This window comes from Dermacentor silvarum, chromosome 1 (genome assembly GCF_013339745.2).
Source record: "Dermacentor silvarum isolate Dsil-2018 chromosome 1, BIME_Dsil_1.4, whole genome shotgun sequence".
Taxonomy (NCBI): domain Eukaryota; kingdom Metazoa; phylum Arthropoda; class Arachnida; order Ixodida; family Ixodidae; genus Dermacentor; species Dermacentor silvarum.
This window is the reverse complement of record NC_051154.1, coordinates 58,378,959-58,405,474: the sequence shown is the minus strand read 5'-3', so window position 1 is coordinate 58,405,474 and position 26,516 is coordinate 58,378,959. Positions and strand designations below refer to the sequence as shown.

Here is a 26,516-nt window from a genome sequence, read left to right as displayed (position 1 = left end):
TTTCACAAGTTCACCTAGATGGATGGTACCTTATATTGGCGTAACGTGTGTCCTGACAGTCCTGACCTCCTTCTCGTCATACCATCACACCTGCACTCTACAGTTTTTCGTGAGCTTCACGACACCTCAACCGCTCGCCACCTTGGTGTTACTCACACACATGACCGCGTGCGCCAGTCGCTTCTATTGGCCTGGCCTAGCCCGCTCGGTGCGGCGTTATGCGAGCGCCTGCGAGCTCTGTCAACGCCGAAAGAAACCGTCTACGCTTCCTGCTGGATATCTTCAGTCCATCAACGTCCCACTTGAGCCTTTTTTCCGTGTAGGTTTGGACCTTCTCGGACCCTTTCCTACATCAGCTTCAGGAAACAAATGGGTTGCCGTCGCTACCGATTACGCGACGCGCTATGCAATGACACGAGCGCTGACGAACAGCTGTGCTACAGACGTGGCGAACTTTCTCCTCAGTGACGTAATTTTAGTACACGGTGCCTCACGTCAATTGCTGACTGACCGAGGCCGTACCTGTCGAAAGTCATCGACCGCATCCTGCGCTGCTGCTCCACGCAGCACAAGATCACCACACCATGCCATCCCCAGACGAACGGGCTCACTGAGCGCTTGAATCGCACCTTAACATACATGCTTTCAAAGTGCGTGTCGGCTGACCACCGTGATTGGGACCTTGCACTATCATACGTGACATTAGCATATTATTCCTCCCGCCACGACACTGCTAGATATTCTTCCTTTTACCTTTTGTTCGGATGTGAACCAACTTTACCGTTGGACACATTTCTCCATTCCCCTGCAACTTCGACTAGTGAATATGCACGCGACGCCACTGCTCGGGCTGATTACGTGCTGCAGATAGCACGTAGTAGACTTGCTGCTTCCCAAGACAATGAGAAGCACGTTTACGACCAGCGACACGACGAAGAACGTTTTGCTCCGGGTGCCCTCGAGCTACTTTAAAGCGATGGAACGAAAAATGTTAGGCGTAACGTTAAGAGGCAGGAAGAGAGCGGCGTGGATCAGACAGCAAACGGGGATAGTCGATATTCTAGCTGACATTAAGAAAAACAAATGAATCTGGACAGGCTATGCAATGCGCAGAGTAGATAACCGGTGTACCATTAGACCTACAGAATGGGTACTTAGGGAAGGGAAGCGCAGTCGAGGATGGCAGAAACCTGGGCGCGGTGATGATTTGCAGGCGCAGGCGCAAATTTGCAAGCGCAAGTTGGAATCAGCTAGCGCAAGACAGGGGTAATTAGAGATCGCCGGGAGAGGCCTCCGTCCTGCAGGGGCGATTTAGTTACGGCGAATAATTTTTAGACGTCCCGCATACCCAAGCTTCGAGTATGCGATCTTGAGAACGGCGTGATGGGCCCGATCAGCCTGGTGGGGCGAGCCCTTTGAGTTATTCGAACACACAAGTGAGATGAGACAGTATGGGCAGATGCACAGATTTATTTCCGAACACATTCAAACATGCAACAGCACATACATTAATATGCAGTCTTACATTGAGACTCATCTGCCACAGACATATCTCTCTTATATGGCACGTTTTCAACATAGGAACTTCATACAAGGTGGAACACAAAATACCTCCGCGCTCGGCACTGGCAAACCGCAGCGCTATATGATTTTTGTTCATCTACGATAGTGCTGCCACTCATACAGTTCAACAGACAACTTGAAAAGCACACTTCACTGGTCTAGAGGTATGAATGGCCACATGAGCGCGAACACTCGTCCTTTTGCTAAAAATGCCACTTCAGGTGAACCTGAGTTAAAAGGTTCAAGAAAGTAAGAATCCGTTGCCATTTGTTCACTTTCGGTGGACAACGAAGCAGTGCAGGTAAAAAAGAAGAATGGAAAAGACACTGTCATAGTAGCTGTCTAGTTAAAAACGCACACCTAGTCATACGTGCATGCACGTCAGCTTCGTGTCAATCAGGTTAATTTCTTTCTCTTTTTACTGCCATCTTGCGTGTTCGACGCGCCACAGATGTATTCAATTATCCTTCGTGACCATAGAAGTTTCTACTGCTCGCGCACACACTAGGCGGGTTCGGAAGCTTCGCATGACGCGCACGAAATCACGCGGTTCTGCGCTCTCCATGCACACGATCCAAATGGCGGGCACTCGGTGGCGCCGCCATCGGTGGTTGCTAATAGGGAGACTTTCTAACTATAGCAGAGCGGCACGACACAGTGTTACGCAAACAGGAACATGGTCGTACAGACGACTTCACGGCGTACGAGTCTTATGGGCGTGGCAGGGGGGAAGGGTAAAGAAACCGTATCAACGGCTCGACCATTTCCGAAAATGGCAGCTTCCGCGGACCGAAACAATGATGCGTTGGAAAGAGCAGCGACTGCATATCCGCTGGCATCTCTCCCCTTCCTTTTCGGCCAGCGCATTTCATGCACCGAGATTCACGCGCGCTTGCGGCTGCGGCACCCATGACACCTGTCTGCTGACAGATCGCAACTATTTCCAGGTGCTGCACCGCACACGGAGTCTCACAACCACCATTCGTTGCCGGCGTTGCAGCACACGCAGCCGTCTGCCGCGGAAATATGGCAGTGAACTGACGGATGAAGCGGTGGATGCCGCACTTCCAACCAATGCCGTACTTCCTTCCTTCAGCCCGAGAACGAAATTGAGAAAGAAAGCAAGGGAAACAAATACGGTGCGCACAGATGGAACGCTCCGGAGAAACCTGCACGCGCTCCAAGTGTACGCACCATATTCGATTTGAAGTGGTGCCAACGCTGGGGTGAAGTATACGGGCGGTGCGAAATCCCTTGGGCGCTCGAAGTCCATAAAGCGTATAACCGCGCACAGATTCCACTATTCACCCCGACGCTTACATTATGACAAAATCGTTAAACACGAGTGAAAGGTTAAAAAAAAAAATGAAGGCGTCCAGTGCTGGAAAGGCGCTTGGTCACGCTGTTTCTCGAATGTATTCGTGCCCCCAAGTTGTTGCCGGCTAGCGAAAATTCCAGACGTGAGCGCACGAGAGTTTGTTCGGTTATACGTGGGGCAAGCTCTCAAATGATGTTTACGTAAATGAGACGCGTAGCAAATACTTTCGCAGCTGGCCGCCCAGACTTAGCAAAGAGAACGACCACAATCACGTTAGAGCGCAAACGACGCGGGAATGCTATAGTTTACCTGACGCGCCAAAACTTGCAGCGAGCGCAAAATTCAATTACAATTATCGCACTAATTAAGGCCAGCTGATTTGAATTAGGTGCACTCCGTAGGCTCCACACTTGATGCAGAACGCACCCCTCAGTTGCAGACCGCTACAGAAGGGTATGTTAAACTGAGTTACATGAAAGTATTTGAGTTTGTTTTCGCCGTTTTTCTCATTACGGAAACCTTTGTCTTCGGCTGTGCGAATACACAGTTAAAAGAGGAACCCCCCCCCTAAACTTAAAGTGATAACGTATTTATTCCAAGAGGACAGGCGATAGCCATTAGTGGAAGATAATATGCGGGGTGCGGCGGCATCAAGGAAAAAAAAAGTCAGTTATTCAGTCGCGCCCTTCTATTTCCTAATACTCGAAAAGAGGGTTACATGAAGGGACATGGCGCTGCCAAAATGGCAAGCTTCGTAAAAAAAGTCCTTACTTTGCTACTTTCTGTTCTACAGCTGGAGCCAATCTACTCATTTGCACTGACAGCTCAAAATGAAATGCGAAAAAAGAAGAGAGAGAGAGAGAGGAAGAACTGCGAAACAATCGTTATATGTATTGAAAGGCAAAAGCTTTCTGGATAGTTAAATTCTGCACTGCCCAAAAAGTATGCGCTGCCCAAAAAGGTACGCGCCTAAATTAAACGCTCCCCTCCATTCCCCCACCTTCGAAAGAAAAACAAAGAACGTGTATAGTGCGCAAGTAAAACCAAAATTGAAAACTACGAGCTCTTAAATGACGACCACTTTCATTTTCTTTTTCTCTTTCTTGCTTTTTTTTTTAACTCACGTGTAGCGAATGATACGACAAACTCGAGAAGTCTGCTTAAATAAACCGCAGACTGCCGGCTGCCGAGTCAAGCAGACATAAAGCGCTCGAAGGAGCTAATAGCCAGAGTTAGTGAACAAAGAAAGGAAAAGAAACAAGCGCTATACTTTTCCTCGAGGCCGTTGTTCATATTACGCGATTCTTTTAACAAAAAAAAAAACAACAACAAATTTATTAAGTTGACGTCAGCGTGGAGTCTTGGCCCTTTCGCGAGTGAAGGGAACCGACGCAGCACTAAAATCCCCAGGAAAAGAAAAAAAAAATAAATGAAGCAGTGTCGGATTACTTAAGTGCGCGAAGCAATTTTAGACCCTAGACATATAAGTAAATCGCTTGGTTCGTTTAATAATAAGAAGAACGGTGCACATTAACATATCAGGGAGAAAGAGACGAGAGGGGAAAAAAAAAAGTACGCGTCCAATACACGAAGTTATGTTTGGCTCCAGCTGAAAAGCGCTGTGCTAGGCGGTCTTGTAGGAGCTTACGCAAGCAGCACTCACCAACAGACATCAAACGTGCGCGAAGTCATAATTTAGGCAGCTTCCTGAAATGATTAATGACTGTGGAACAGCGATATCACGAACCAGTGCAGTATACCCACGTGTACTTAAAGTATATACGTTTTTAACAGTCAGGCGTCCAGAGGATAACAAAATAGACAAATCAAGTCCGTACGCAGCGCCTCTCAGGGTAGCGAGTAAAAGCTCCACGCGGCGCGCACCTGTGTAATGATTTAGATTTCAAATACTTTCGACAAACGGCGCTGCAAGCAACCATGAAGGTGGAGAGCGAATATGCGTTGGCCTTAAGGTAGTTACCGATTAAAGACGTAAAGCTCCGATGTTGCGCCAAGAAAGTGGAATGACGCGGAAGGCATATACGGATCGGCGGTGTAAAGCGGAACTATAGTGGGAACATCGCAACTGCAAAACGGGATACCTGTGCGTGGCACGGCTAGATACGAGAACAGTACAGCGTCGACGTGTCCATCATCGCCCGCAGTTGAAAAAGGCGCACTCACACAGTTAAAATAATTGAGGTGCGATGGCGCTTTCGTAAAACGAAAGCAGTCTGGGGCGTTTTGGAATGTGGATGGCACAGACAAGTGCAACGGCGGTTGTATGTTTGTTGGAGGGGGGGGGGGGGGGGGGGGGGCGTTTTCCTCCCAGCTGTGGGAGCTTGACGACGGCGTTGATTTACCGTCATCTGATGTTTTGCGCGAACACGCTTTCGAGCAGAGGCGTGTCAACAGTGGATGATATGTTCACGGGAAAAATCTTTCGCGCATCACGAGTAATTAAGTCCCGCAGCAAGCGGCGCGCGTATAGGCGAGTAGAAAAGAGCGATCTGGGCTTTCAGTTTCACGAATCCTGCTCTGGTTAGACGGCGCAGGTGCGGTGCTTGCTTTGCTCATCACAGCTTGGGATGGTCTGGAAAGCAGCACGTCTTCAATAGCAGAAGGCCTACGCATTTTGAGCCGTGACGTCACGTGGTTAGGCCGACAGCCCGCACATTTCAATAGGTTACGCAGAAGACCATATGAAACCGAGGTCGTCAATGAGAGAGACGGTGCCTTCCCAGCTGACGTCACTGTCAGAGCGAGCAGGCCTGCCGTTATCTAAGAGGCATTACCTGAAAATGCAGTAGAAAAAAGAAGTGCATAGCATAGTATATAACCAAGTAAGCGGTTGTAAAGAAAGAAAGAAAAATAAAAGGTCGGCAGCAAATTTACGAGCATATATGCACTGGCTCCGGCAGTGTAAGCAAGCTAGCGGCGCAAGAGCATTCTGCCTGTATAAATTGAAACCATCTGGACAAAATCCTGCGGCGATCAAATAAATAGCCGCCATCATAACTTTCAAGCGCCCCAGAAAGACGACGAGTAAAATGTGTTCCTTCAGCGTTTGGACCCGCGTAAGGGACGAACAAGAGACGCCCGGCAGTTCTTTTAATAACGAGCCCAGCTCAGAGAGTTATGAGCATGATGCGGTTGAAGTGGATGGCGTATAGTGACATGATGGCACTTTGATACGTTGAGTACACACAGTGCCACGCTTGCAACTACAAGGCAGGCTCTACGTATGGAAAGCTGCAAGCGATGCGTTGTGTTGGCGATCTCGTGATGCCGCGACGTGCGGCGTTTTAAAGAGCGTGTTCCAATGCGGCAGCGAGGATCTGCGTTATCATTGATGCCCCGGCTGCGAGATGCCCAAGGAGGAGAGAAGATGATGAACAATGACAAGAAGTGACGATGAACGAGCCGCAGTTGGCGTAATGAATACAAAAAGCTTAAGATAAGAGCCAATTAAAAGCTGCAGATTAAATGCAGAACAACGTTCTTTTTTTTTTCGTAAACAAGTAAAATAACGAATAAATATTCAATGGTGGACCCGCTGTCCGCTTTTCCTACATTTTTTTTTCACTTCCGTTGGTTGCGTGCACTGTTGAAACAAACTCGGGCACAAAATATGATGTGTAGTGTAAAAAAATGTTATTCGTAGCAAGCAACAAAGTCTGAAGATGAATTTTGCTACAGTGATTAGAGCATCATCAATAAGAACAAGTCTAACACAATCTTTGTATGAATGAACCAAACTCGAGTTTGGTTACGTATATAGGAATGGCTAGAGAATGTCAGACACGCGCATGGCCACAAAAATGTTCACATATGGCTTTGATTTGATTAAAAGAAAATGTTCAAGAATGCGAAGAAATAAAGAGCGGCATACAGGGAAACAACAACGCTAATAAGAGAGAAAAAAAATGCAACGTGGTCAAACACAACAATGACAACCTAAAGAAAAGCCAGCAAACGGCTGCGGCAGTATGTCTCTTCCTTCACATACATTTTCTTTTTACAATGTACTCGAAATAAATACTGCGTATGTGTACATATATACAATTCATTAGTATTCTGAAAAGCACCTGAGGTGAAGGGAATGATTGACACCAGCGCGCACGCGGCAACCCTGGAAAACCCGTTGCCGAAAAAAAAAAATGTGGAACAAAAATTTGGTCGTGAGCTGCACCATGCAGAACTTAGGCCCCAACGAAGGCGAAACAGGGAAGCGAAAAACCTAGCGATGGGCCAGGCGATAGACGTCTGATGTATAACTACAAGCACGCATAGCTTGGATACACACCTCGCTCGAAAACATTGCGAGTTTGCATGTCCCAATCACAGTCGTCCAGTGCACTAACTGTTTACTCAGTGACCAATCCTGGAAATGGTAGAACGATTCTCGTTCCACGCGCGGACCCAAATCTTTCACGTACGACAAGATGTAAACCCCACGCGAGTGAAACAAGAGGCGCGTGACGAGCCGAGAAGGGCTGAGGGGAGACTGAGGTGTGCATCGAAATTGTGCTCTTGACAACATGTGATTGGTGCCGTATGTAGCGACGACAACTTCACGCCACAGAATAGGACACGCCAAAAAGGTGCTATTCTCTATTCTTTGTGCAGAACACCCTTCACTAAAATTATAAATAAAAGAGGAGTACGCGTATACCTTGCACTAAGAAGCGAGAGGGGGGGGGGGGGGGGGGGGGGGGGCTTTCGCTCGCACGAAGTTGTTGGCCGTGCCAGGAACTCGGGCGAAATTTTTGCTTTTATTTCTTAGCTCCGTATTCGCAGTACGCAGTAGAGAACGGGCTCTATGCAAGTGCTGCGACATATTCACTCTCTTTGGTGATGAAGCGACATGTGAGTGTCAGCGCCGCAGCGATCGCAGCTCCTGGTGGGAGTTCATCTCCGCCGCCATACGCAGCATTAGTACGCGCGCAGCTCGGGAATTCGCAGGCGTGCCTGCGACGACGAGCGCGAGAGTGTTCGCGCTCATCTGAAATCGCTCAGAGAGGGCCCGGCCCAAACCCCGTCGTGCGAGCGTGTACACAACACGGAGTGATCGGGACATGAGATGAGATGATGATGCCACTCATTCCTCGTATGCGCACAACAGTCCTACTTGTAACAGCGTGGTGGGTCACATCAACTAGGCCAAGGGAGAACGGCTCTCTGCTCGGTCAGAGGCGAGTGACGTTCGCGGAATTCGTGCAGCTGCGTTGCACGGCACGCAGCGGGCACAGCGAGCGCTTAATTCATCAGTGCCGTAATAATTATAATAATAATATTAATAATAATAATAATAATAATAAAGGAAATGCTAGCAAAAAAAAAAAAAAAATCGGACTCAGCACGAAAGGATCGTTGGACACTGAAGGAGGGATGCGTATATACAGGTCGATGATGGTTTGTCCGAGTTCAGGCCGGAGAGAGCGGCGTGGACCAGAAGGGAAACCGTGGCGCGGCCTGCCGGCGTCAGCTCTTGTCGGTCCTCGTCTCGTTGAGCAACTTGAGCCACTCGCCCTGCGGCACCTCGTCGAAGGGCGACAGCGGGCCGCCCTTGCATCGGCGCTTGAGGAACATGAACGGGAACCACCTGCGCGGGCGCACCTTGCGACCCCGCATCGGCTTGCCCGTGCTGTTGAAGCCGATGTACCAGTTGTCGTTGTACACCGACTGGAAGGTGGAGTAGTTGTCCCGCATGATCTCGCGGAACTCGCACAGGCTCTTGCGCCGGCTGCGCCGCCTCTGCGGAGAGGAAAACAAGACATACGCGTCAGCAGGCGCAAAAGCTGGTGCCACGTACGCCGCACACGGTGGGTGTGCGACGCACTTATTAACGATTGATTCAAGCACAGTCGGTCGGTCGTAACGGGCCGCCTTACAGCGCATTTTTTTTTCTTCTTCCCGTTCAACGATCGGTGTGAGCGATTTGGATGGGTATGCTTGCTGCCACATGAGCGGGAAGCGAAGTGCAGGTATGCTAACCGTTACGTGCTAGCCGTTACGCTAGCACGTAACGGCTAGCATACCTGCACTGAACTGTTTTTTTTTCTTTCGAGCATACAATACAGTGAATTCTCGCATCTAATACTAAGACCAGCATAACACGACGGGCAAGTTCTGGGCCGCCAAGTTAAAAATATGGTCATGGGGCAACAAGCTAAGTAACTGACTGAAGAAGGCGTTAAGCCAGCGGCGACGACGAGGCACAAATTAGGGAATCCATTCGCCACCTTTCGTCTCCCTAAATGTATTCTGTTAGAGTCAATCACTTGTGCTCTAAGCCACAGTATACATCATCCGTATTATAAAAAGATTTGTTTTTGGTAACATGTTTCCAAAGAACACTTCGAACCCTAAAGGCTTTGTTCGGTACCCGAATATAATACAAGTAAATATGACGTGCCTAAATCCGGAGCCAAATATTATGCGATACGTGTTGCTGCACAACTTCTTCCACTAAAAGGCGTATTCTTGATGCACGCCAAGGAAGCGTTGCTGGCGGCGCCTGTGAGGACGCCGCACGCGCGCGTATAACCCGGTTTAGGAAATCGATGCACTTTCTCTTTCTAAAGGGATGGATCGAAGTGGTGGTCATGGCACAATCCAAAGAGCACACGTTATGTGAATTCGGCGCTCATGCAAGTGCGAGTAATTGGACTCCATTCTCCTCGCTTCCCGCACGTTTTCTCTGTTCGCATACCGTCACTCGCGTTACCGGGTGAAAAGGAGCGTGAAGAAGAAGAAGAAGAAGAAAAAAAAAGATACCAAGGCTAGTGGTATTAATGCTTCCACAGTTTGGCAAAGAATCTCAGCAGGGGCGATGCTATAGGTGTGTGTGGTGTAGGAGAAACGACCGCAGGGCGACTGAAAAAGAAAAAAAGAAGTCTCAAAGAGAGGGAGAGAGGGTGGCGATCACAGGAGGCACCCTGGCATCATGACCGAAAAGAAAGTAAAGAGGAAAAACAGAAGAGCCAGAGTAGCGGGGAAAATATCGGCGAAGAGGGATGATTCTCATCGCGGCGGACATGCGTGAGCAGCAGCGGAGAAAACGCGGATGCGAAGCGCGAAACTGCCTCAAATAGCGCCGCATTTATCTTTTAGGCCGGAGCGCGCACGTCACCCGACTGCGGCGTGAGGCGCGCGCGGCTAACCACAGTGAAGCCGCGGCCCCGCCAGGAGAGCGACGCCACGAATCGGGCGGTGGTTTCTCAGCTGGCGGCGCTTGTGTTTACTTGGCTGTCGGCCGATATCGCGCGGTACTAGCGGCGGCGCCAAATAAGCGGCCAACCAAACGCAATCTGCGGCACGGAACTCGCTGGGTTCCCGGAGGGCCTCCGAAAAAAAAGAAGAAGGGCGGCGGCGAGAGATGCAAAAAAATGTGCAGAGAGCGCAGGTTATACTTGCGAGGAGAATGAAATGTTGTCGAAACACGCGGGGTGGTGGAGGAGGTGCGAGGGAAAGAAATGGAGGAGCACGTTTTTCTCTGCCTGGCGTTTGAAAGTCGAGCCGTACAGCGAAAAACAAGAATCTTCGCACGGGGATCATGTTAGTGGCGCCACATACAAATACGCATACTATATAAGCGAAGGGAAAAAAATAACAACGGGGTTACGTGAACAGCCAATAAACTTTGTTACGACTACAGGCGCTCCTGAAGCCAGCAAGGTGACGATAGGGCGTTCTGTTGTTTAGCGCGCCCTTATGAACAGCGCAAAAAATTAAAAAAAAAAAAAAAAAAGCAGGGCTATAGAGGAAGACAGGTCAACAGGGCTCGCTCCTCTACGGCTTGTCCTGCATGCCCTAATTGTGCTTTTTTCCAAACTTGGCCTACTCTTCCTTTAATAGGTCACATGATTATGTGATTGGTACTTCTATTGGTACTTCTGATTGGTACTTCTACGTTGTGCTAGCTTCCTTGAAACAACGTTCCCTTGTCCAGTCAAGCCATCGGTGCACTCTTTATGTTCCTTGCTAACGCCTCTATTCTTGCCAGTGAGAAAAAGGCGCACGCGGCTTTAGCGTCAGCTCTGCGGTGGGCAAGCGTGCGTGTCGATGATTTCTTTCCAATGCACTCGTCGTGTGGTTGCAATAATTGCAGGATTTCGAAATCTGTATCAAGTTTTCTTTGAGTCTAACGAACCTAAGGCATTCGAGCTTTCCCTCAGAAGGCATGGCGGGTATACAGCGGCGACTTGAAAAAAGCATTGCAGCAGCGACATCTCGGACCACATGCTAGCAGAGTGAACAGCTTGCTCCGGCATGCGGCAACGAATTTTCACGACAGAGACCGAGAGAGAGTGAGAGAGCGAAAGGTAGAGAGTGGCCTCTTAATAATAATAACAATAAAAACTGGAGGATTTTGTCTGTCGACCTGCCGAGCCCGTTACTCTAGATTTCTTTAATTAAGTTGGTTGTTTTACTCCTCAACGGGTATAGCGACAAGCTGTCCAATCTCGAACAAGCCTCCCGATATGCCGCTTGTCTGGCTTGTATGCCGTTCAAAAGGTAACGATATATCCGCGTGGAATGTAACTTAGATGTAACTTAACACCACATGGAGCATTACGCTGTGCGGATAAACGCTGAATTTCCTACAGGAATTACTATACAGGATACAAATTGGTCCACGGGTTCAGCCCGGCATGGGAATGATGGGAAGTACATGGATTTGCCTAAACATCGTCCTTCTGGCTTCGAATGGCTTTATGGCTTTCCGAACTGATCATATTCAAACAACATACCGCGTTATAAATGCCACAATTCGCAGTGATTACGCATGCGCGCAGAGTCTTAGTGCCTTCTTCATTTAGAAAAGTAGAATTGCTTTGAAGCCAAAAGAACGTCCGAGGGAAGGAAGAAAGTGAAAAAGGCAGAAGGCAGGGAGGTTAACCAGTTCGAACTCGCCAAACTTAAGACTTACACGACTGCATCGATTAAACCCCTCACTGCAACTCCGACCTCCATTCGGACTTTTTCGACGTGAAGCTTCGCTTCTCTATCGCCTTTGGTTAGGAGTTGCCTTCACAAAGGCATACTCTACATTAATTGGAATGACCGACAGTGCAGCATGCGAGGTCTGCGACACCGACGAAACTATCTACCACCTGCTGTGCCACTGTCCACGATATGCCTCAGAAAGACAAGAACTTGCTAACGCGCGAAAGAAAAAAAAAAGAAAGAAAACTGGACAATCGGACGATTTCCGTGCAGGTGCTGCTGGAACACCGCCCCCATCGCTCGTGGGCTCATAAAGCGGTGAAGGCACTTTTGTGTTTCTTGTGGACGACGGGCTTGTGTCAACGTCTGTGACTATTAGTGCAATAATAAAAGAACGTCTGAATCCACAAGCACGAATACCAGACAAGCCCATCTAGTAACCATCATTCCCAGGGTACACGATTCCCTCTAGTAATTTTAGCAGGAAACTACGCGGATAAGCGAGCGCAAACGGTTCGTCCGATTCTCCTTAACTGTGTGACCTGCTATTTCGCCGATTCCTGCCACATCTCTTTCCTGTGCGTCAAATACTGCCTGCCGAGTATACTGTGTGTCAAATACTGCTTGAATGAAGCATGTTCAAGCAGAGACTTAAGTTGCGTACGCACGGCTGTCAGCAAAACGAGGGAACGCTCTCGCGATGGTGGCTGTCCACCCGGAGGGACGGCACTGGGAACGCACCACCCATGAGTGGCGAAGTGACACGCAAGAGTAACGGCCCACTTTCCAAGAAGACCACGTGGCCGCCGCTCCCCTGCGTGTGTGTACACCACCGGAACCGAGCGCGCGTAAGCACAAAGCGGCTACAGGGACCGTGCCGCCGAAGGAAATCTGCGGGCACTGCGCAGCCATTACAGGTAGCTGCCGTGAAACTCGTTCGCCGCGCGCGCACGCACTCGCGTGGCCTTAACGAAGACGTCGTCCCCTTCGATTTCGCAAATTGCCGCCTGTTGCCCTCCTCCGGCCGTTCGTTTTCCAACAATGAGCTCACGATGGCGCCCCCATGATTCTGGCATTTCTGCCGGCGGAAACGCGCTGCCTCCGCGCCATGGGATACGGGAAAAGATGCGGCAGTAAATCTAGTGGCGCGCCATTTCTTTCTCTTCCTTTTTCCCCTACAGGGAGGCCGCGGTGACGAAGCCGACGTCGTTTGTTACGGCGTAAGTGGCGCCCAGCGCTCGAGTGCCTTGGGGGCCGGCCAGCAGGGTTGACCCAGGCCAAGTATTTAGCCTAATAGCGGCGCCTTAATGAGCCCTAATGAAGGGGGCGGGCTCGGCGAGATGTCTTAATAGAGCCCCGAGTGACAGGTCTTACCTTGTTGACGAGCCTGCCGCCCTTGTTGAAACATAGGAAGGTGCCGTTGGAATGAATGGTGAGCTTGGAACCCATGCCGACCGACGTCAGCACCAGTTTGCCTGCGAGAGAGAGGACAGCAGACGTTGGGCGGACGCCGCAATTCTGCAGCGGGCAATTACAAACCGGCTGCCGCTTTGATTCCGAGAGGGCCCACAGGAGCTCTGGCTCCGCGCCCGTTAAATATACCTACGTGCCCACCAGAATTCCTAATCGCCCTTCGCTGTACCGAAGCGCAGTGTGATACAGAGATGGCGGCTTATAGCGCGACTTTGTCGCGCTATCTCTACGCTTCGCGATGGTTGTTGCGACGCTCGCATGCCGCGGCGACATGCAAATTGGGTGCCGGCGAGGATGTGCCGGTCTACTACATGCATATGGACGCCGCGCGGTAGCACGCCATCTTCCATTAGGAATACGGCAGCTCCATTACGCGCGCATACATGAAAGAATATTATTGACGCCGTACATGGCAGAAAAGCACGGGGTACGTGTATTAAGTCCGGTTCAGCAAACGAGACAAACTCCTATCCATCATGCTAAGTTGGCTGCTGACTGCAGCTTGGGAAATGCTTTCAGGCCAGCGTAACTGCACGCGCTCCTCACTCGTGAACGTAGACGCCATTTCAGCGCTGTTTGTTCTTTACGCAATCGCTCTGAAAAACTTCCAGTGCTTGAGCGGTCGCCTCGCTGCAAGAACCCGAGGTGAAAGAGCGGACGTAGGCTGGTGTAACGAGGAAATCGCATGGATGGAACATGGCGCGCTTCGCAAACAAACCCGACGAAAGGCAAACAGCTAGCGCGCACGCGTGCATTGAGGCTTGTTTTCGTCAAGTTGGGTCTTCACGCCCCATATTATCTTCGGCTCTGTTTTTGTGAGCGTCGGTGAGAAAGCAGACACGGCCGTGTTTTCCTGAGTATGGGGCAACTTCCAAGGGATATGGGCACGGTACCTGAGCCCACTACATGCGTCTGCGATTGCGGCGTGCTGCGCCGTTGCCTTCACCGACTTCCCTTTTCAGTAAAGCACGTCTTCGTGTCGAGTAAGCAAGTGTGCGCTTTCGTAGTGAATGCTTTTAGGAGCGACATTCGCACAAATTTAGGAGAATGCAGTACTTGCTGCACATCTGCGATGTACGAACGCTGCATATAGCTTGCGATTCTGTCATGTGCTTGTATGAACGCTGCTGTATGATCGTGCAGCTGTACGGAATGTGTACAATATCCTTGACGCACGCTGGACGTATCACTAACACTCATTGTAATATCGCAGTAACCTCATTTCGCTCTCTTTCTTTCCCTGTCCCTCCCCTTCCGCGTATGGCCCTGTGGTGTAAATCAATATATACTCTTCCGGCCTACCTCTCCGCGCTCCCTATCAGTAAATTCTTTTTACTCTGAATGGGAATAATGAAAACTCTCTCTGTTGTTGTATCTGACACTAATATAAAAAAACACTAATATTTTTTAATAGCGAGGCTGTTTAAGCCAGCCGTAATTTGTGGTGCGTAGCCGTGGTAGCCATGGCAACCCAAAAGAAGAGGAGGAGGAGGAGACCGCGTGCATTGCACGCAGTCTCCTCCTCGCCAGCTCTCTGCCTTCCCGACCCCTTCTCTCCGCGGCGCGCTGAGCCAGGAGAAAAAAAAAAAAAAAAAAAAGGCGAAAGCTTGCACTATATCGGGAAGCGTTGCGCGTACAAACGGACAAACACAGGAAAAAGACGTGAACGGATAGAGCGCAAACTTTCAACTGGTTTTTTATTTGTGTAGAAGCCACATTATGTAGACTGCTTTGACACGTGCCCGAAAAAAGGAAGGGGGGAAGGGAGAAGGAGGGGGAGGGTTGCAAATCACGCCCACCTCAATTCAACAGCAGCTGCGCAGAAAATTATTTTCCGCTCGATACAGGGTAACAGAAGTGTCACTTATGCAAGTATCGCCTTTTTTCTTGATATAGAAGGCTTCTAAAAGTTCTCGGGAAGTTTTGTCGTTACTCCTGCCTAAAACCTTAATGCTATGGAACATAGGCACACAACCTTTGCATGCAATGCAATGAGCGGGCAAGTGCGCTCCTTCTCTTTTTTTGATTGACAAGGCATGCTCCCCCGCGCGTTCATTCACGCAGCGCCCTGTTTGGCCCACATATACCCGTCCTTGCACTACGCCGCGCAAAGCTCAAGACACAGCGAAGCTGGCCGATTTATATCGAGCGGCTAGCCTCCAACGCGTTCGGCGTCGGCAAGCAGCAGCGTTCTTGGCACTGTGCCAGCCTAGGTTAGCCTGCCTGCGTTAGTGGCATGCCAGGAACGCTGTCGCTCGTAGACGCCCACGCGTCCAGCGCTAGTCACGCGAAACGTCGCGAAAGAAAAGGTACCTCCGAAAATGATCACTCGAGAATACCTTCTTATATGCGTAGTTAAGTTAAACCAAGTTAACACCTAGCAGCAACCAAGTTCACACCTAGCAGTAGCAGCCATTAAGCTTCGCTCTGCCTAAGCTTTGCGCGACCGAGTGCAAACTTACCTGATTTTCTTGTTTATTTCGTGCATCGTAAGTAATGCTGTCATTATCAGTTTATAAACTGCGAGTAACGTCAGCGCCATCAAAGTTAGAACCTCGGCGGTAATGGGAGCTCCAGCCCAAACGCCACAAATCCCAAAGCAAGCGTCACTGCCCGCTCACTCACTGCCGAAGTAGGAGTACCAGCCAGATGGCCAAGACTAGCTTATAAGCCGGATCTGATCGGATATACGCCATTCCCATTGCGAGCGACTGCCGCGCGATTACAAATGTTTGAACGGGTGCTCACGCATGCACAGACACGCAAGAGAGAGAGAGAGAGAGAGAGAGAGAGAGAGAGAGAGAAAGAAAACGTACAGCTACGCAACACCCGCTCACATATGCACATGAACCCGCGCACACAGTTAATCCAGACACGCAAGTTATCCGGTGGCTCAGCCGCTATGGCGTTCTGCTGCCGCGAGCACGAGGTCGCGGGTGCGCCGCTTATAGCCGCGGTGGCCGCATACCGATGAGGGCATAATACAAGAAACGCCCGTGTAGTAAAAATTTCAGCAACATGCCGTGCGGTGGACCGGGACTTCCTTGCGGACGACGTTGGGATTCAGGTCCTTGAGTCGGTGCAGAGGACCCCAAGTACTTGCGGCAGCTTGCGTCTCTGTCTAGCAACCGCACGCAAAGCGACCGAACGAGAACGCGGGTATACCTGCTGTATAAAACCACTGAAGGGGAGCTGCCCGACACCAAACGCCATTACGACGGCAGCGAGCCCGTGGAAGCACGGGAGATATGCTGACGGCAGTAATACAGCTAATCTCGTTTAACAGCCCCGCGCGGATCATGGTGAACCGCGCGCGCCCTGGCGGGACGCCACAGTTAGCTAAGTTCCTCAGCGGCAAGGCAGAGTTATGTGCTCCATGTGCAACGGGGCTTGCCTGATTGCAACCGCCCGCTGGCCCCGTCGCAGCGGTCTCGGCTTTTTCCACGTCACTTTCTGCAAATGTTGCAAGCTCGACGCATCGTCAGGAGCAAGAAGCCAGTTTGAGCCTCAGCGGGCGTTTATATAATAGCCCGATGTTGGCTTAAGAGTAACGCGCAGCGAACAGCGCGAGCGAGGCTGGAAATACCGAGTTATCACTGTGCGGGCCAGATATCGCACCAATAAACAACTCACAACGCCTACCCACATAGTCTGGTCTTGCCGCCAAAACGATATTATTTTCTTCTTCTTTTCCCGGCATTCAAAAACAGAAAGGCGATTTGTAGGTCAGAGTCGCGGCGTACAAGTTCAAGTGCATCCATCTCTCTCCTCTCTCTCCGTGCACGTATAAGCGCCCCCGTGGATTCTACTTTGTGCAGCTCGTGGGGACGTAACAAAAGATGTGCGAGAGATTAAGAATCGCGCGTTAATAGGCGGGCTGTTGCCGAAGACCGAGTATATCTAGAACGCGTGCCGTCTCAATATTGTCTTCAGCGCTTTCTCTGTTTTCCACGCACAGCCGACACCTCTGCTGAGCCGGAGCGGGCACAACGAGCGCCGCCTGACGTTCTTCGCCGCTGACAAGCTTGATTGAGATGATAGGTTTTTTAAGAGAGGGGAAATTCAAACAGGTCGTAAAGACGTTGATAAAGCACCGGGAAGGAACGATTATTCACGCCCGCGTTGCCGGCTTCTGTGTATACTTGTCTTGCAATTTCTGGTGCACGCGACAGAAAAAGTATATATATAGGCGGACAACGACGAAGGCCAAACATGAGGCCTGCCATGATCGTTCGCATCGCGGAAATCTTTAAAAAAAAAAAAAAAAAAGAAAGCGCTGCAGAACGATGCCGCTATGCCTGATTCCGCAGCCTGACAGGCTCCTGTCTCCCACATCGAGCGATACGAACACCGGCATGCAAGCGCGAGGGGCCTTGCCTTGGACAGGGCGGTCGCAGCGAACAGGTCAAGGGCGGCACGCAGCGCGAGGCATGCGCAGCGGCCGCGAATATATTTGACAGATAGGCCCTAAAGTACATGCCAGATATGTTTACAGCGCGCTCGTTCATCTTGCGCGCACGTGAGTGATACCACTTGCGGCTGGAGCCGTTGATATGCATTCGTGCAGCGCTTGTCGCCTTCTTGTCATTTTCACGTATAGAATGGGTTTGTGCTGAATGTTTCAATAAGAAGCCGCGGAATAAACGCGCAAGGTTTTTTTTTTTTTTTTTCTGCCACAACAAATTCAGTATATTCTTTAGCGATACCTGCGGTGGAAACGAATGCCCATGGTTAAAATTTTGTCGCCGAGTTATAGGGGACGGGTCTCGGTATATAGGGGGAGAACTCGCCTGGAAGCTGGCAAAATCTTCAGAATGGCGCTACAGAGAGGCACGGCAGCTCTGTCGGTATAGTGTACGCGTATGCAGTTGTTGCCCAGACGTACTCCTCAGCGCCAATTTCGTGTAGCAGCACTTGGTGGGGCAATGCGCTCGCTTTAAACTGCGCACAAGGTCAGCGCGACCTCGACAGACTGCGCACTATACCAAAACATCATACTAAGCCTTTTTCCCGTTTGGCGCACACAATGAAGGACTGGAGAGACGGTCTTTTACGTTTTTTTTTTTTTTATTATCTTTAAATCCCCGGGTGGCGGTATACTCTTGAGCAAGGCTCGGAACACGAGTGGCACGCGTCTGCCAAACTTCCTGCGCGCCACGTGCGAATCGAGCCCTCCACGCACACGAGAGCACCTTTGACTCGTCGGCGCACTCGTATACGCCTGGCTGCGTAACCGAATCGGGTGTCAGCGAGCGGGCGCGTGAGCTTTTGCCACGACCTGACCCCCCCCCTGTGCCGTCTGTGTGGGGTGTCGCAACGCCAGCTTCGCGCCTGATCCGTGCACACGCCTGCATCAGCAGCAGGCAGCGTCTCGCGCGCAAAGTTGCCACAGCGACTGCGCGAAAGCGAAGCAAATATCGCGTGCTCACTCGCCACAAAATAGCTGTTTTTCAGTCGTGACGGAAAGGCCTGTCCCGACCTGTATACGCCCAGCTTAGTTTATTTTGCCGCCAGCCGGACCGGCACTGACGAAAGATGCAACGCTCACAGCCGACCGACACGGCAGCAGAGCCGACTGCGTACGACACGGAGTGGCGCGCGTCAAATCTGACCACACCAACCTGACCACACCACATTATATAGCTCACACTGGAAGGAGGAAAGCCGTGTCTCCAATTAACGCCTACGAGAAACTCAAACTATTACACGTACGTTCATTTCAACTACCCTTCATATGCAGTGCTCGAGCGCACCTCACCAGTTTGTATAAGTGAGCTCCAATGCGCGCGAGATTTTTGAGAGCTGCCCTTTGCTGGCGTTTACCATACTTCGTATTGCAGCCGTGGAACTAAAACCTTGCTAGGAAGGCGCTGAAAAGCAATTTTCTACACCGAGACAGGTGACGGTGGACTGCGTGGTCGTGTATAACAGCGTTACTCGGGGACAATGACTCGGGGACAATGACCTCCAGCAATTCATTCCCCCATCAGCATACTACGCCGCATCACACCCATGTATTGCAGCACAGCCGTGCTTTGCCGTTTCGTGCAGTCGTTATGGCTTACATATTTTTACTCAGCTTCGGCTTATTTGGCACAGATAGTTGGGCAATTTTATACAGTCCGCATGGATGTAATAAAACCATGAGTACGCATTCAAACTACATAATTAAGAAGACTTCGGCATAGGACTCATGCCCACATTCCTTTCCATAAATGGAGCAGTGAAAAAGAAAAACAAAAACTTTTGAACACAGACTGAAGCTTCCACGTATACAGACAAGAAATTTTTTCCTCTCTTAATTTTTTTCTTTTGTTTGTTCTTTAAGAACAGAAAAATACATTGTACGATAACTTCTGTTGTTTGTTCTTTAAAGAAAAAAAAACCAAGCAAACAAACAAATGTCTTTACCCGGCAACCCTTCACATTTACGACATTCTCGAACGCTTCGCGGCGCGGCGCAACAGAAATCACGCGACTTTGAGAGGTGCGGTTGGCACGAACGCTGTCGACAGAACGACCCACTGCTAAATAATCTCTCGATTGACACCGACATTCTTCGACGCAGAAGTGTGTGCTCAGCGCCGAGCAGCCCAAGCAACGCCCGATTTAGACGTAATTCCCAATCGCCTCAAAAAACCAGGCCACATACCAGGCTGAACGTATATACGGTATGACTCGCTAGACGCTGGGGCAGTCCCCCTGGCCCCTTCAAATAGCCCGTGACAGTACTCCCTAATCACATCCACCGCGGCTCTCCTGGCGGCTTCCTTATCACATCTTGCCTTTCGGCGACGCTTACCCGCCACCAACGCGAGAACGTGATCTCGCGTATCTGCCCAGCTTGACGTGAGGCCCATCAGTTGCGATTCATTTTCTTTTCGTTTTGCCACGAAATAAACAGGAATTGCTCGGGATACATGTCGCAACAGGGCTGTAACAGCGTACATTCAAGATTGGTCTTTGTCTTCGCTTGTACTCTGCGAAGGTCACACGGGTGAAGAGCAAACAATTGCAATATTACCCGGACAATCAGCACGTTGTGCCCATTCACTCGCGTCCACCAGCCGTAACAGTGTAACTGCTGATTTAAGATGCCTATACTTATATTTCTCTTTCTCCATTGTCCCGCGACTGTCCCGTAAAGGTACTACGGAAGCCTCAGGCTAAACGCTTTGTAAAGGAGCATGGACGCGCGCTGCCAACCCCTGCAACTGCTGTACAGAGTGCTCACAGAATCGTGTTGCCGCCCGCGGTGTGCTAGTGAGTAAGGGTGCGCTAGGGCGACATTACCCCGAACACTGTTTCCCTATCCACGCTATCTTTACGAAACTGTTACCACGTGAACGAGCACAAAGACTTCGGATCACGGTATCAGCGCCGATTGCGTGACGTTACCTTGACCCACGACAACAATCGTATCATTACGTGCTGTCAATACAGTTTTTATATCAAGCACCACTTGTTCCTTGTGAGACGTAAGAGATGGAGGAGATATCTGAGAGCGTATCTCGCTCGATTCTATGCTGCCATTCCTCACACCTGTCGGCCCCGGCTCGACAGCGGACAACCGCCCAGGTGCATGCACGTCCCTCCCCGGCGCCGATGCCGCGTACAGGCAAAGCATGCGCCGTACACCGAAAAAGAGCGTTAAGCCACAAGGCAAGTAAAGCGACGCTGCTTGTTTACTGCTGCCATGAGTGAGTTCGAAAATTCATCATAAACGTTTTCAAGGATCTATTCACATTCAACCTTGTGGATTGGGTAATTATAAAACTGAAGGTGGGCTTTCCTAACGCTGAAAAAGCGTTGATTTGTACCCCCCCCCCCCAAAAAAAAAGAAAGAAAGAAAGAAAGAAAGAAGAAAGAAAGAAAGAAAGAAAGAAAGAAACTGCCCTTCCTGATGACTCTTCAACACGTGCTCGAAATGTGATGTAAGCGGATTTATCGGTCCAGCGGATTTATCGTAGCTTTTCTTGGAAACTGCTTAGAGGAATTCTCAACAACACTGGACCAATGTTCTACCATACAACGCAATGCCTGCGCGAAATTCGCACCCCCAAGTGAAAAAGAGCCCAAGTTATATAGAAATACCTGAACGCAGATCCCCCTTCCCCTCGAAATCGTTCCTCCGCTTTATTCTCGTACCCTGGTCTTTTATTCCTCGGCAGGTTTTGAAAGCTGCCTCGCATTAGTATTTGTCGTTGCTCTTGTTTCTTGCGTTTCCTTACGTCTCATTCTTTGATGCGGTGTGCGTTAACGACAATAATGCCCTATTCGATCTCCACTGCGGTTTTTGCTGCGCTCTACGTGTGCAGACGAGGATATAAGGCCAGCGCACGCAACATTCCAGCAAGAAAGATTGCTTCGATGCACTGTTCACGTTCATATTATCCGCGTGCACCTTGTCGGATAACTCTACTGACGAAAAAGTCGCAGCGCAAAAAGAAGACGAACATACACGTAAGGTGGAAAGGCCAAGGGACTTACAATGGTCAAATTGCGGTGCTTCGTTCACTGGTAACCAACGTCGAGTCCTTTTATATTAGGAAGTCGTTTAAAACGATACCGCAAGGCAAGGTTAATCGGGAGATCAGATGCGGAGACTAGAAGCAAACTGCTGCCAGCTGCTCTGAATTATTCGTATAAGACGGCAGCATAATATGATGGCAACGCACAAAGAAAAAATACAGACAGAACTAGGCGCTGTCCTGTGTGCATTTAGCCGCCTTGTCCAGTGTACGACATCCTTTACGTACTGCCGTCTTCACTACCATAATACGTACACTACTTGTATGTTTTACCTCGTATCTCACGAGGTGAGTGTATTCTGGTGAGGTTAATTGGGATAAAACCGGCTACACGGTGCAACCAAAGTGAGTATACTTACAAGAGAGCTAATTATACTGGTTCTATGGAAAGTTCTCAAGGCCCACTTGAAACTTTCTCAAGTGTTGTCTCAACAGCTTGCTTATGTGCAACTGCACAATTCCAACTCGAAAGGCTCGGATATGCTTACTGTCATTGTAGATTTCAAGCCCCTACAGTTGAGATGAATGCAGAAGTCAGTGATCGAGAATCCGCCTTCCGCTGTTGTTGTTTTTACGCAGGCTACACAGACAATAATATTGTCCCGCATAAGCGTCATTCTAATCAGGCCGCAAGTGCAGGCTGCGTTTCTACAAAAGAGATCACAACAATCGGCGCGCATATATAACGCTGTAGTATGCGCTCGTATCGTGGTATCGAACACCCCTTATACGCCACGCGATGCGCCTTCGCCGTCCGTTGAGATGTTCCGACGAATCTGTCCCATATTTGAGAGCGAAGGATAAAGGGCCAGACGGAAAGACAAACAATATATATCATGACGTCCAAATGAGTCTTATCGCCTCCAGCCAGCTTCGCTCTCTCGCTCTCTAATTTTTTGTTTCTCATCTTCTGGCACATCCGGCGAACTTCCGCAGCTAGTAAAACGACGACTGTTGATCCCTTATCTAGTTCTGCTCGCGCAAACCTCCGTGCAGATAGCCACCATGCAGATCACGGTAACACACTTGATTAGGCTGAATGGAAAGTTTATGTTGTCCGCGCACACGTGTTATCTGAATGAGCACACCTGCCGGCACGTGTGCACCGGCGAGAGGCCGCAGCGTAATCTTGCCCTGCCCTTGGGGGACGCCTGGCGACTGCGTGGCAAGACACCTCAGCCAAACGGCGAGCGGTTAAAGGCGAGCTGCTACGAAATTTTGGAACCGAGTATAAGAAGCCCGGGTTCGTATACTGGAGATACAGAGCAACCTCCCTACAAAACTCTGCGTTCGAAATACGAGTGGGTGCGCCGCGGAAAGCTCGCGAATTTAGGCGCTTTTGACACGGAAACTGAAAAAAAAAAAAAAATACCGGAATTACGGATCGCCGGAAATGACGCAGGACCCGGACCAACTACTGAGGCAGCGCCCGTGGCGCTCTCGGAGGCCGTGTTCTGGGGCCTGCGTCATGTCCGCTGACCACCAGGTGCCAGCGTCGCTGCTTAATTAGGTGCTATTTAAAGGCTGTTGAAAAGAAAATCAGACAATGCATCAATAGTATACACTACCCGTTTATAATCATTTTAGCCAAAGTGAAATTTCGTTGCAGTTGGCCTTTAAGTTAGGTGACGCCACTCACTATCCCTCCGCCTAGAATTGGCCTAAGCGTTCGTATGTAAAGGACCCCATATTGGTCCGTACTTGATGAAAGCAAATGGCGACCGTCATGCCGGCCATGCCAAAAATAGTGTCTTCCAGCTAGTTTACGCACAAACCCGATCTGAACAGGATCCGACTACGCTCAGTCGCTAAGCGGGGGAGCAATTGACCGTGCGCAAACCGCTTACCCAGTCAACAGAAAGCTAAGCTACTGGACCGGCGGAAGGAAAATCCAGCTTCGATTCACGTGTGATTAAGTGTAACACGGAGTAAGCGTCTCTTGGGACCGTATTCTCGACCGATCACTTTGCGGGTACTTTCACTTTTGCTTGGCCTAATGTCCAACGCAACCCCTCGCTGGATGAAATAGCCATTCATGAAGTTGCCTGCCGCCTAGATTCTCTCGTCGTAAAGCAGCTTTAGAGTGCCACCTACGGTTGTGCCGTCGCATTCACAAACACATATTCATTCCTCATCGGAATGGTCAACAGCGCCGCATGCAACTCTTGCAGACGGGATGAGACCATAGAACACATTCTGTGCCATTTTGCAACCTACAACTCTCAACGATAATATGAGTCTTAGCCGCTGAGACGACAGACCGTTTTCGGAAGCTAAGATCCTGGGACCCTGGCCGAAGACCTCTAGTGTGCACAAGGTCACCAAAGCACTAATTCGGTTTTTGTAGCGAGAGCTGCATTGGCCGTATTCTCGCCGTTTCGCTGTGGTCCGTAGCCGCACCGTGAGCTGAGCCGTTGCATAGCAACCGCCGCAGCTGGCAGCGCCGCTCGCCGCGCCATTAGGCATGACGTCAGAGGAGGAGCCGGTGAAACCGCGAGCTGAGCCGTTGCCTAGCAACCGCCGGCGTTGCATCGCCGGAGAAGCATCGTATATATAGAAGGGGGGGGGGGTATATATATTGCATCGTATATATAGACGGGGGGGCTCGGTGGGATTCGTCGGCAGATATGGAAAGTGAGTCGGAGAGACTGAAAGAAGCCAGGCTTCGTCGTCGGAACGAATCCAAGATGAGGCAGCGAGCCGAGGAGATGGAGGAAGAACGAGCCGCACGCCTCGAGAAGCGTCGTAAGTACGAAGCGGCCAGGCGAGTGCATTCAGATGAGGATGGTTCGTCGTATAGTTCGGCATCTCGTGCCAGTGCCGCGGATCAACGACGGAATGAAACCAGGAGGAGGCAAGGAGCTGCGGGGACAGAAGAAGAACGTGCTCGGCGTATCGAACAGAGACGGCAGAGTGATGCAGCTCGGAGAGCGCCGCGCCTAGCCAACGCAGTTGGAAGACGTGAAGGCTCGCCGTGTGACGGACCATGTGATTCGGCTGGCTCAAAGTTCAAGTGCGACGCGCATGTTCCAAACGGACTTTACAGACAATCCGTTTGGATTTGCGTGTGACGTTTGCGAAAGACTTTGGCATAACCGTCCCTCTCGCTAAGCACACCCACGCATAACTGAGTTAAGCCACAGCCAATTTTTTGAAGACAACCTGACTAGATGAGCGCTTGTGAGAGAACATTCATCATGAGTGCACATATGCGTCAGTGAACTTTCATCTGCGAGTGCATGTACAGTGACTTCTTTTTCTGTCCTTCTTCCTTATCATCTTTCTTCCCCTTTCCCCACGTGTAGGATAGCCAACCAAGGCGAGATCTTGGTTAACCTCCCTGCCTTTCCTTATTCTCTCTCTCTCTCTCGCTGGCTGAAAAAGAGGAGGACGTTGGCTGCAGGCGGATCTAGCCTCGCTGGAATTGCCCGCAATTGCTCCCCGCCGTTATTCAGCAGAGGTTAAAAAACCTAAAATCTACAGATACGTCGTTCAGTGCGACAGACAAGGTATATGGCCCATCGCAGCGAAGTTTCCATAGAAGCCTACATAAACATGGCGGTTTATGGAGGCTGGGGCCATCTGTGTTGCGTAGAGACACTTCTGATGGAACTAACCTATTGTAACATTATACACGAAAAAAAAAGAAAGCACAGAAAAAATACGTTTGCGTGCTGCTTGGCGCTGACTATTGATATAATAATATATTGCACATCTTGCATGTGCATATGCATAACGACAGACGACAAACGCTCAGATATATCTGCAGGCACACGCCCATGCATGCATGCATGTTCTTATGTTGAAAAAAAAATGTATCTCCAGTAAATAGGATAGAACCATGAGCCTATTAGCCCTCAGGCAGCTAAGCCATGGGTTTGTTCAATTTTCTGTCGCTATTGGCTAGCTATAACCTGACCGAGAGTCAACGAGCTCAGAATTCCCCGCTGATTGAAGGCAAGCCGTCGTCTTTAACGCTCAAACAATATGGCATCTTGACCAGACGTCACATTCTAAACCACTAATTACTTCGCATATTAAATCAAACTCATGCGATGGTAGTAGTAGTAGTAGATAAGGTTCACGTGGAGCGAAGACGTTCGAAAGCTCAAAAGCAGTCGTTGTTAGCTCACGCATACGTATTTCAATTAATCTGATTCATCTGACGAAAATTCTCTAAAGGGCCGCCATACAACTTAATTACAACTTAATGTATGTGCTTCTGAAAGCCGACTTAGGAAACATATAGATGTCTCAAGTGTGGGCGTCTTTTCAGATCTAATCAGCACTGCGCAAAAATGTCATACACGTCATCGACTAAACGGGGCAGCAGAAAGAATATGAAAATATTCCGAAAAAAAGATAGGCGAAATTGCGCTAGCTAGAGTTCTTAAACTTGCATAGGTGTAATGTATTTGTCCCTTACGGTATAGCGAACAACGCATTACTATATAGTTCACGTATCACAACAATGCAAGTCCCATTTCAATCGCAACGCTCTTGTTGATGTCGCTGACGAAGCTTCGCGACCCATGAGAACAGGCCTCGATGAAATTCGTGCTGTCAATGAACTTGAGCAGTTGATATCTATGCGACATGAAATTAACGCTGTCGGGAGCTGTGCCATTTGTTTCGTTGTGACCACTTCCGCTGGCTCAGTAAATACTTAGAAATATATT

The 26,516-nt window shown here is 49.8% G+C and overlaps 1 protein-coding gene across 1 annotated transcript in view; it reads right to left on the bottom strand.

The window, feature by feature from the left end:
• Positions 1-1,452: 1,452 nt before the first annotated feature.
• Positions 1,453-26,516, bottom strand: part of LOC119463931 (fibroblast growth factor 17-like) — a 97,851-nt gene continuing 72,787 nt past the window's right edge. The window contains exons 4-5 of the mRNA XM_037724755.2: positions 13,208-13,308; positions 1,453-8,638 (exon numbers count right to left, since the gene is read on the bottom strand). Coding sequence (XP_037580683.1) covers positions 8,366-8,638; positions 13,208-13,308 — 374 coding nt within the window. The 3' untranslated portion in view covers positions 1,453-8,365. The remainder of the gene's footprint in view (positions 8,639-13,207; positions 13,309-26,516) is intronic.